At 37.0% G+C, this 12,619-nt stretch overlaps 1 protein-coding gene across 2 annotated transcripts in view; it reads left to right on the top strand.

The window, feature by feature from the left end:
• The window catches only part of KCND2 (potassium voltage-gated channel subfamily D member 2), a 296,070-nt gene extending 291,625 nt beyond the window's left edge, over positions 1 to 4,445 (top strand). For both annotated transcript variants that reach the window (XM_032185082.1, XM_032185073.1), the window contains 2 exons: positions 2,472 to 2,719; positions 3,928 to 4,445. In XM_032185082.1, the coding sequence (XP_032040973.1) occupies positions 2,472 to 2,719; positions 3,928 to 4,105 (426 nt within the window). In that variant the 3' untranslated portion in view covers positions 4,106 to 4,445. The remainder of the gene's footprint in view (positions 1 to 2,471; positions 2,720 to 3,927) is intronic.
• Positions 4,446 to 12,619: the final 8,174 nt, after the last annotated feature.

Here is a 12,619-nt window from a genome sequence, read left to right as displayed (position 1 = left end):
TTTGTGATCTAGTTTTTCATTAAAAGACACAGTAATGCTTCCACTATATTTGATGGAGATCCATGTGAAAGTCTTAGTACTACTCTTTCTAAAAGATTTAAAAGTTTTCTACCTACAGACATTGCTAAATTAAAATATGATGTATGTATATATATATATTAATGTTCTCTTTTGACAGCATTTCCTTGTAAATAAATTGTCACAGTTGTTACATCACTAGCTAGTAATGTCATCTCATGGTTGCTTATGTTTTTTCCATTCTTACTTTCAGAATATTTTTTATGCAATGGGTTGTAAGACAGAATGTCTCACAGGATACAAAGTAGCTACTTTTCCAGGGTTCAGACTGGGTCCTTTTGGAACATTTCTGAGACATTTTGTACTAGGACCTGATAATAGTAATCTGCCTTAAAAATGTTCCATAGTTGAACATTACAAACATGTTTTAAAAACCTAGTAGTAGCCACAGGTCATGTCAAACTATCACAGAAATCATGAAAAAAACATATTCATTTGGTGGGAGCTGGATTCAACACCACAATTTTCAAATTTCCTCTAATTATAGTGGTGGAATATATAAGCCTTTATTTTTATTTTAAACAGAAGTCTTTATTTTTAAGAATATATAATGCAAGTATTATCTTGTTTCCTAAAGCTGACTACAATCTACTTTACTTTGCCTTGTTTGTTGGGTCCTGTTTCTGGCACTAATGCTCATATGACACATGCACACAAAAATGTATTCATGGGCTCCAAGTTGTATTCTGCAACTGTCTGGTCAGATCATACACTCCAAAATTTTAAGTGGGAAGCTGAAATTTTGGGCCCCTGGTCTGTGGAATATAGCAAGTGGCTGGCTCATGGTAAAACAGCAAGAGTGAGATGCCTTCTTAGCCTCCCCTCATCTTTTGAATGAAATATAATTTGGTGTAAACCTCAATCAAAAGAAATTAAGCAAAGAAATATTCTTTTCCAACATTTTAAAGCTAATAAGATGAAATCTTTTCCACTCTAAGAAATTCAGTGTGAGCAATGTTATTGAATTCTAAAACTTACATTAATAATTAAAATAATTGTATTGGAAGTTATATTTTACAGGCTACTTTTAGCTGATGTAAAAACAGTTAATTAATAAGTATAATAAAATAGATTAACTTGGGCCATTATATCATTTCAAAATTATTCCAGTCGATATTAGAAGTTCACTCAACGGCTCTCCTTAATGGACCCTACTAATTGAATTCTTGTTGGTTACTACATAAAAGTTTTAGGAAGAACAAAATTACTTTCAATCAGAACACTAGCAGAGATTTTGGCAAACAGAATATAACCCACTGAACATAATCTAAGGATAATGATTAGGTCACTTTTCTCTCTGAATTTTCTGTCCACTGTGTGATAGCATTCAAAATATTTTTTGTAGCTGACACATGCCTAATAGAAGTTGATTGTCAGGCAAATTCTTTCCATATCACTTGAAATTGGTATGCTTCAACACCAGTCAATTCCACACAAATTTATATTTGAGTGAAGGAGAAGAGAAGAAATAGAAATAATAATAATGCTTATGAAGGTATTTCAATTTCTAGCAAACATATGGCTACAATTACTATTCTATTTATTTTGCTCACATATTTTATATTTGCACTATGCTGTAATTCTCCTGGAAAACACCTTTCCAATTAGAGTATTGTTCTTCAGGGTTTGTTTGTTTGTTTTTTACATTCCAACGCATAAAAATGCAGCAGGCTAACAATCTTGAAGTGAATGAGACTGAGAAGAGTGTAAAACTACTTAAAACATGTCCCCTAAACCATCCACAGGATATGTAGACTGATTCCAGTGGTAACTGGAAAGATTTTAGAAAAACCTTTCAAACTGCATGTGAGCATGTTTTAATCTCTATTTAGTTTGGGCTGCCACTTCTAAATTATTGTAAAAATTCCTCTTTGTTTTGTTGTTGCCATCTACTATAATCAGCACCACTATTTTTCACCCTTCAGCTCACAAAGAAAGTGTGGAAATCACAGCTGGAAAATATTTATTAATTTTATTTTATTATGGTTTCATACAGTAAATCTTATTTATTTCCAAATGACATTTAGGGCATTTACATAAGCACCACTTTTATTTTTATTAATAAACATAATCCCTGATTTTGTGGCACTCCATAGATTATACAGATATCCATAGTGCAAGCTACAGCATGATCATAAGCTATTTTACGAAAGAATTTGCATTATTTGTTTTGTAGTTAAGAGCCCTGAGAGTTTTGTTCCAGTGTTTACATTTGTATTGGTATTCAGCCCAGACTAATAGGGGCTAAACACTATAATCAAGACTAAGCTGTCTAACTTTACCAATTTATTCAGTTGTGTCAATTTAAGCCTTTAAAGAAGCATGATTAATACATTCACTTTAATTAACTTTGTGTGCATGCTTTGTCCCTTTGCTGGCTTCCTCTGGGCTAGAATCATGAGTTTGTGGATGAACAAGTCTATGAAGAGAGCTGCATGGAGGTTTCTACAGTCAATAGACCCCCAAGCCACAGCCCCTCTCTGTCATCTCAACAAGGTGTCACCAGTACTTGCTGCTCACGAAGACATAAAAAGACTTACCGCATCCCAAACACCACCATTGCTGGCAGCCGTCAAGGCAGTGTACAAGAGCTCAGCACCATCCAGATCAGATGTGTGGAGAGGACGCCTCTGTCTAACAGGTACCTCTTATGCATCAGTGCACCGAGAGCTGAAACCCCTTCAGTTGTTAGAGATGTGGATGTGTCATGGCTTCCACAAGCGGGCTGGGAGGCTAAAGATAAAACTAAAGTGGTCATCCAAAAACGAACAGTAGGACTGAAATATCCCCTGCACTTAATTTTCTCTAGACTTAATTCTAAGATAATAGAATAATCCCTCTCTTTGCATTTCTGCCCTCTCATGTTCTCCCCACAAAATATTGTGTATTCTTTGCACAGAATATCTTCCAGGGACTCCAAATTACATAGAGCACCAAATAGTACTGGCCATGGACAAACATGTAAGAAACAACACAGAAAAATTTGCAATTCAGACACACAAGATGAGCAAATGGGAAATGAAATAAAGTTTTATCACCGCTGTTGTGCTATTAATTTGGTGCAGAAACAGAACATAAATAAGACCTCAAATAAAGACACAGAATGGGGAAACTAAATTAGGTTCCCAGAGTCCCAAGTGTTTTAGCCATAAGATAGACTCTTCTAAACAAACAAACAAACAAAAAAAATGGTTAAGAAAAAAATATTTTGCCATTTGAGGAGTTATTACAAAAGTTAGGAAAGTGCAGTTTAAGAGTCTGTAATTTGCTGAAAATATCTGCTCTTAGAAATAAACCATTTGGCTTTTGGATGTATCTGAGCACCATCTCTGAAAACAGAGGAAAGGTCTCGGGAGACTCAGAAGTGTTTTCCATTGAACTCAAATATACTAGCATTTAACTAAGAAGTGTTCTCAGCACTAGGTGTTATAAAGATTGTCTTGTTAAGTGACATTTTGAGTAGCTTACTTTGAATAGTTATTAGGTTTGAATTTCACTTCCATGAACAATTTAGCAGCTTGTAGCTAAAGGAGTTTTTCAGCTGCTGTGCAATGAGACCTCAGCACAAAGCTCCAATCTGTCTTAGATTTTCAGGAAATGTTCTGCCTGGATCCTTCTTTTCCCTGCTAGAGGACTTCTCTGGGTGAGAAGGAAGGCAGAAAGGGGGCCTCATCCTTGTCCATACCTGCTACTTGCGTACATGCTGGTATGGCAGTGCTGCTTTGCACTTCTGAGCCTCTGAGCTCTGTAATGCAGAAAAGGACCAGCTGAGACAGTAGAATTGGGTGTACAAGAGGTTTGCAGTAATATGGGCTTTCTTTCTTCATGGGTTTTTGTTTCTTCCTCCAGCCGATCCAGCTTAAATGCCAAAGTGGAAGAGTGTGTTAAACTAAACTGTGAGCAGCCTTACGTCACTACAGCAATAATTAGCATCCCAACACCTCCAGTCACCACACCTGAAGGAGATGATAGGCCAGAGTCTCCCGAATATTCGGGAGGAAACATTGTCAGAGTATCTGCTTTGTAAAACAAGGAATTATTTATAAATTAGAATAAAGACCACTTGCAAGCTGAGCTGGAGCAGTGGGAAACAAGTCCCGAGGAATGAGAGAGCTGACAAAGACAACACCTCTTGATGCGTGTGCCAGCAGCGATGGATCGAGAGGTTCAGGAGAACCACAGCACTTTGTGGGTCTCGGTGTCGTAGCGTGTAAACCAAGTGGAGTTTCTACACACTATTGAAAATGACACGTGGTGGAAGCTTCTGTGACCATCCTGACTTACTATATGAGCACAATGAAATGTCCCCATTGATGCTTCTTCTTATCATGAGAGCTCTTTTTAGAAAAAATAGAAAAAAAAAAAAAGAAAAAAAAAAACACAAAACAAAAAAAAAATAGAAACAAACCTGTGTTCCTGCTGAATGCAAAATGAGAAACATTTTGATAACTTGTCTTTTTTTTCTCTTGTTAATAAACCACAAACTTGTTGAGAAACTATGAAGAAAAAAAAAAAAAAAAGAAAAAAATGCTCATATGAAATATGTTTGTACTGACTGAAATAAATACAACCATAATGCATGCTGAAATTATTTGGAGCTGTGATCTCAGTTTACTTTTGTTGTTTTTCAGATTAGGCATGATAAAATATTACTGTAGAAAGGGGCATTTCTGTGCACTTACAACAAGCTGATTGTTAATGTTCCATGGTAGTTGTACAAATAACTTCCCTTTGAAAAACACAGTATTTCTTATTTAAACACTCATTAGTGAACTAAAGGTGTTCAGTTAGTTCAATATTTACTATGGTTTTATCTTGCTTCCTAGGTACTGTTACAACTGCAATAAGTCATTGTACACCTGTTGTATCAGGAATCAGGATTTATTTTTCTTTAAGGTATTTTACACAACTTCATCTGCACTATAAACTGCAAATTGCAAACATTTAAATAATCTTACAGCCAAACTGTGCATCACAAATGTGCTACTCAATCACTGTTTTGTCCACTGTCCTCTGTTTCTATGACAGTTCATTGTCTGCTCCAATGTTACCGTACTGTTTGGGATTTTAAGGCTACTGATGAATCAGCATAGTCATTTGTTCTGTAGACATCTTGTCTACTTCTATATTTTCAGAACAAACCTCTTGTTCCAATGTACTGTTACAGGATCAATACTATTTGAAATGAATTTACAACAAAGGTGTTTTGAGGATCCACTAAAACTTATCTCCAAACCTTTTCCAACTGACATTCTGCAGCGTCCAGAGTAAGGCAGAAGACACTGAAAGGTGTTCAGTAAAAATGATGACTAAATTATTTTTGTAATGATCTGTAAACTTGCATCCTAAAATTTGAGAATTTATGTTGTGTCAAGATATCTAATTACCTAAGAACACTGACAGAACAATGGATTGGGTCCCGAAGCTACAAAAATGCAATTGGTATCAATTGGAATTTGCCTACGTGGGCAGGCCTAGAAGGCACTGCGAAGGCTCTGCTAGTTAATTTTTTTTGGCTTCATTTTTAAAATGAATTGATGCATTGATGTTAGCAGGAACCTTTCTGATAAAAAAGTGACATTTTTCTCCATAAGAGTGCGTTAGAAGATGTATCATAATGCTTCCTATATACATGAACTACCATACATCATATACATCAAATATACATGGAATATATGCATATCAATACATACATATATACATCGAGAACACTGGATCAGAAATGATTGCATGTCTGCAAAATAAAATATGCATATAAATCAAAGGCTCGGTGCATTAGAGGCCATTACAATAAACGATTAACAGTTACTTAATAGTTTGAGTAGTGTATATTTCAGAATAGTATTTGTTAGCATTCTACTGACCTTAAAATTTACATTAGGAGAAAACACCCACTGAAAACTGAAACTTGCTGATGATACACCACGTTTTACTGCACACAGATACTATTATTTCTCTGTACATGTCAACAGAGATTGAAGAGTAGATGATGGACTATCGTGCTACAGCATATACACCAAAATATAACAATGTCACATACTAGACTTAAATTGCAATTAAAAGGAGTATATAATGTAATGAAATACTTTTTTTTTTTTTCTTGTTTAGTTATTCAGAAGCTTAGCTAATTTGCACTGAACTTCCCACTTTTTGTGCAAATCAGAATAACTTACCATAAACTGAGCTTCTAAATTTCTTTTAGACCAAAATAGATAGCAGAAGCATAGATTGTCCTCTGACAAAACACTAACTCTGAGTATTTCTGAAGTCAATTACATTGCATTGCTCTCCTTTCTTCTAGCCTGTTAGAAAATTGCAGTAGATCTTCTGAAGCTGGTGAGTTACCTAAGTTTTAATGGGGTTAAAAAGAAACACAATGGTCCTAGAGTTTTTATTTACATACTCCTTCTACCCATGGCCACTCATAACAAACTGGCTTAGTCTCAACCTTTTGCTAAAACAGTTCTTGATATAAATCTACATTGATACTATCAATCTGCAACAACAGCTTAATGCCATATGGAACTTCTTGACCAGTTACATCAGGTAAATAATGTAAAAAGGCAGTTAGTGAACCCAGCTTGAGACAGATTACATACAACCCAGGAAGCCTACTGACTCCATCAAGTCATGTCTCTTAAAAACGCTTTATTCTCCTTTTCGCATGAATTAAAAATAAAAATAAAAATCACACTATAGCAATACACTTGCATAACAGTTATACCCCTGAACCAATCTGTACTTTCATTCTTAAATTACAGTTTAAGGAATAATTTAGTATGATTTTGCAGTCTTGTCTTATATTTCCATATGTCACATGCAAAATCATTAATTTATTCTGAATTTGGGAAATACACATTCTTTTGGTGTTTTAGGTGATTTAAATACTGTTTTGGTAGTGAATGACTGTTGATGACTGTGTAAAATGCATCTGTACTGTACATGAAATGTAATTATTTCTGTGTATCATACAAAGAGACCGAGGTTGTTGTTTTTGACAATTTTGTTTGACAGTCATATAGCGTATTTCAGAAGGCAGCATAATACATGCATTATGCTGAATAAATAGACATTTGAGGAATATTTAAATAAAACATCTGCATGCTTGAATGGGTCAACCTGGTTTTGCAATAACTTATTCATGGGACTTGTTTTTTTTTCCTACCAAGAGTCAAGGAACAGTAAATCTGAGGACAATGAATGTCCCCAATACACATTTCAGGCAAGCACATCTGAGCCCATGCAAACCATAAGAGAGCCACCAAGACCAACATGCTGCATTAACACAGACTTGCCCTTCTCTGGGTAGGCAGCCACCACATTTCCCTTCCCCACTGCCCTTCACTATTATTGCTGCTACGAGGAGCCCTCTGCCAGTTCCTACCCAGCCTGCAGCAGCAGAGAAAATTGGAGTATTGAATTATTTCAAAAATATTTTTCAAATATTTCAAAAAATTTCTGCTTTGTTTTGAATATATCCAGGCACCGACTGGATATGTCTCCCAGGCTACAAAATTACCTCAAGTCTGAGAGCAAATTCCTTTGATATATTAGTGCACAGATGTGATCAAACTCCTTTCACAGCAGCAAACAACACACTGCAGATCATTTGCAAGGGGCAAACGATAGTGCAGATGATGCTCATCTATCAGCTGCCTATGCCATAGCACTGGCATGCATGATGGTCAACTTTATCAGGAGCTGAACCATCCTAGACCATTTTTAAGAATGACTGTCCTCCCATAAAATGTCTTCAGAAACAGAAAACATATACTTTACATTTGAGATTTTGTATATAGTCACTGTGGAAACACACCCACTGCTGAACGAATGCATTTGCAGCAAAGAGCACACTGCAACCTGCACATGCTCTGTGGGAAAGGGTGATGTTCAAGAAGGAAATTGGTCTAGAGGAGGATATATTAGTAAAATGACGGGATTGTAAAGATTTGCACTGGGAGGGCGCTTAGGAGTTTGTATGCTCTCTTGCCCGTAACTGGGGCTCACCGTGGTTTTATTTTGCCGTTGACCACAGAAACATCTGATGCTCAGGTGTCCTGGAACAGCCATGAGCAGTAACTACACAGCAGAATGGTGTATAACCAGAGAGCTGGAATAGCTGTCAGTCATGGACAACATCAACATAGATAAATTGACAAAGGCTGTAAGACATACCTAATTACCTAGACCATTTAGTTTCTTACTTGCCTGCATTATCTATTTATTTACTTTTCAAGTACCCATTTTCACTGTATGCACTAATACACACAACAAGCAACTGAAGGCGGGGGAGTGCTGAATAAAAAGCAAGCAGATGCATAAAAATTCTTATGTATTTAGGACATCACAAATTGTTAAAAAAAATGAAGTCTATCATACCAGAGTTTTAAGTTTTTAGAAACAATTTTGTTTCAATAATTCACATGAATTAAATATAATGCTTTAGAGATAAATAAATAAATAAATAAAACTATTCAAAAAAGTATTTTAAAAACACAAAAACTATTTTAAAAATACTTTCCTGTATAATAATTACATTATTTCCCTTATTATAAGTTGTGTAGTCACTGCCAAAAACAGCCTCTGTTTTTACTATATATTCTTTATAATATTCTCTTAGATTTGCAGGGTACTTTTACAGAGTGGGTGGTTATAAAGAACAGAAAGCGGTTATACGTCTTCCAGAAAGCCTTGACTCGTGACCTGCTGGTGGATGAAGCAATACCTTGTCCAAAGACCAGGAATAGTGAAGTTTGTCTCGTAAAAGTATCCCCATACTCCCAAATTATTTCAGTGTAAACCTCACTCAACCTCACTGCTGCAGCAAGTTCCCTCAAGTGTGAGATTCGTGTGGCTGAATGGAAATGTCTGACGTGGGCAGGGGGTGACCCATTTCCTAACACATTAAGTGATCTGTGAAAAACATTAAGGAGCAGCTCCACAGTTGCTTCTTGTGACAAGAAAGATTTGGTTCATTACAGCTTATGCTGCACAGAAGAAAGAATACACCACCATTCTCCTCTGAGTACTCCTGCAAAACTAAGGGGAAAAGGAAATTAAAGGTTGAAGTAATTCTCACTGCTGCAAATGTCTCTAAATATTCCCCTTTTGCCAAGCAACCTCTCACTTACTTGTATCCTAAAGCTCTACAGGAAACGAATAGACTTACAGCAACCCAGTCAATCAATTTTAAGGTTCCTTTAACAAGCCCTAGAAAAACATAGACACCTCATAGCCTGAGCACACAAAAAGAGAAAAGTTTGAAAGTGTTCCAATTTACAGCTAAGACCTAGATTGACAAATGGGGTTAGATACTCAAAATAGAAGTTTTCTATCCCAGAAAAGGAATACTTTCATCATTCCTGACACGTAAATCTTTCCCTGAATTAAGCTAACCCCATTCTGAATGCAGACTGGCTCAGGAACTGGGTACCAAGCACAAGTTACCCAGACTATAGATGTTTGTTATCGTGGAAGTCCAAAAGCACTGGTCTGGGAGACTGGTCCCTTATCAAAGGAGCCCCACCATAATGAAGGAACCCCCACCAAATCATTTTTTGAGAAGCAGTACCACAAACCCCTAATCTCTCTATTCATGGTATGGATTCACCACCCCCTGGACCTAATGTTTTAGCTGTGATTTGATAAATCCCTTTCAACATTTGAACTGAACAAGAGGCATTGAACTTCTTTATTGAAGAACTGAGTAGATCCCAAGGACACGTGTAGACCGTTTCTCAGGGTGCTCTTCAACACCTTGCTTCCATTCTGCTCTAAGGACTGGCAACCCCCACAAGGACTATATAAGTACCTCCACTATCTGTTACACTGCTGTAGGAGTAATTGTGGGCTTAATGAACAGTGGCATACTGATCTCCACCCTAAACACACACATCTCATTCTGGATGATCTCAGGCATAGGTTCATTTCTCTAACCTCCTTTGTCAGACTGGCAGCTTGGGTACATAAATACTCCTCAATCTCAAAGCAGAGGATCACTACAAGTCGACATCTAACCACTACGCATACATAACATACTATATTTCCAATATATATACAAGATGCACAAACAAAATTTAGGCAGAGCAGCAATACAGGTATCTCACAAACCCAGCTCAGGAGCCATAATCCAGATCTGAGGAGACTCTACAAGATATTCTATCATATTCATGTTTCTTAAGATGAATGAAGCCTTAACCCCTAAGCCTGTCCTAGCGAGCTCATCGTGTTCAGACAGCTATACTGCTGCCGTAACTACACCTACTGGCAGTGCTTCTTAACCACCTGGGAAGCCTAACACCAAGCAACTTGGGCTGTAAAAGCAGCCCAGGACTAGAGGCACAGCTGTATTTAGAGAAGGTTGAAACTTGGAATTACCACAGGGTCTCGTAGCCTTATGTGGCCTAGGATTTAGACTAGTAAAGGAAATGTCCAAATGTTAGGACTACAAAATCATAAAATATTCATGCTAGCAAAGGAGCTCCCCAAAATGGACTTAGGGGATTCCAAAGGGACCCTGACAGGCTTGAGAGGTGGGCCTGTGCAAACCTCATGAGGTTCAACAAGGCCAAATGCAAGGTCCTGCACCTGGGCTGGGACAATTCCAAGCATATAGATACAGGGTGGGAGGAGAATGAATTGAGAAGAATGAATTGCCCTGAGGAGAAGAACCTGAGGTGTTGGTGGATGAGAAGCTCAACACAAGATGGCAATGCGTGCTTGCAGCCCAAAAAGCCAACTGTATCCTGGGCTGCATCAAAAGAAGAGTGGCCAGCAGGGTGAGGGAGGTGATTCTTGCCCTCTACTCTGCCCTTGTGAGACCCCACCTGGAGCACGGTGTGCAGCTCTGGGGCCCCCAGCACAAGAAGGACATGGAGGTATTAGAATGAGTTCAGAGGAGGGCCACAAAGATGATCAAGGGGCTGGAGCACCTCTCCTACTAAGACAGGCTGGAAGAGTTGGGAGTTGTTCAGCCTGGAGAAGAGAAGGCTCCAGGGAGACCTTCCAGCAACCTTCCAGTACATAAAGGGGGGCCCCCTGATTGGAGGCATCCCAATCCACTGTGTAGTGTAACAGGTCACTGTGGCAGTCCAAAATTCAGGCTTTCTTAGACACATCCTCCTTTTCTACATGGAACTTTCTCTGTAGCTACAGACATGTACAGAAATGTTGCTCAGTCTAAGCAGTGGGAAGGACGAAAATCTGCATACGTGCAGTAATGCTGGGCATAAAACCTTCTGAAAGGCACCTAAAAGTATTTCTGACAAAGTCATTCCAATCAAAATGTGGAGAGCTCTATCCTTTACCCTTTTTCTTAAATCCCAAAGTAAGTATTAGCATCTCTGTAAGAAAGATACAAAAGCAAAAGATAATCTTGCTTGCAATATAACCTGTGAAGTAATTACACCCACTTGTAGACTGCTAAAAAACAAACAACAGCCCACACAACTGACAAGCTTAATTTCATGATCCCTTGGAAGCTTTCTTAGAAGCAATAAAAAAGCAACTGAAATTTACAGTTCAGTTTCTCCATGACAGAATAAGTGGAATGGGTAAAGATGCATCAAATTAACTCACACTAGCAGGAGGACCCTCCTAACTCCCACCAAAGCATTCACGCTCTGTGACTTCAAAATGAAAAAGCCATTATGGAATTTAAGACAGTAGTGATTTTATTGTCTACCAAATCACACCTTACTTCTTTTTTTTTTCCTCTTACAAATTCCAAAACAAATGAAAGAATTTTTAAAATGTAGTTCTATGTAAAAACCCTATTTGCCACAAACTACTGTACTCAGTGGAACAAATATATATTTCAGGAGCATGGCTGACTGTAAAAATAATCCTATGAAATAAACATTGTTCATAAAAATACAGTAAAATGCACTTTCCCCATGTCAATAAATACATTTAATGCTGTTTCCAGTTGGCATTTTAAGCCACTAGAGAGCTCTTAATGAAGTACAAGCCAAAGTATAATTTCTCCTTATGTACTTTAACAATTATTGCAATAGCATCCAGAACGGTAAGCATTTTCCTTGTAGTCTTTTGTTTCCATCTCCATGGGAATCACAGACAGGAGAAAAGATTTATTTATAAAAAAATAGGCTACTCCTATAATGATCCCCATTTTGGAAAGACTGTTTAGTTGTTTTATTTTTTTTCTTTTTACTAAGAAATAGTCCATAGAACAAACTGTTTCAAAGGAGAATTCTCTAGAATTACTCAGAAAATTAAAGTCTATTGTCCAAAATCATTGTTTTGTTTTTAATCCCTGTTTAATACATTTAACCGTTTAATAAACTTAAAAATTAAACAGTTACATTAGATAAAAATAGAAGTTTTAGAACATCTTTAACAACAATAGCTAAGATAAAGGTTTTGTTAGAAAAAGAAAATCTTGCACTTTTTACAGATCTTGCAATTTTTCAAATCCAAGTATTTACTTGAATTGTAGTTCCGCTATCCATGCACACACAAAAACACACAATTATATATACATAGATCCCTGATTATTTTAAGACATTTTCCAAATGGCTTA

Source organism: Aythya fuligula, chromosome 1 (assembly GCF_009819795.1).
Source record: "Aythya fuligula isolate bAytFul2 chromosome 1, bAytFul2.pri, whole genome shotgun sequence".
Classification (NCBI taxonomy): Eukaryota; Metazoa; Chordata; class Aves; order Anseriformes; family Anatidae; genus Aythya; species Aythya fuligula.
Note: the sequence above shows the minus strand (reverse complement) of the source record. Positions and strands in the feature narration are given on the sequence as shown.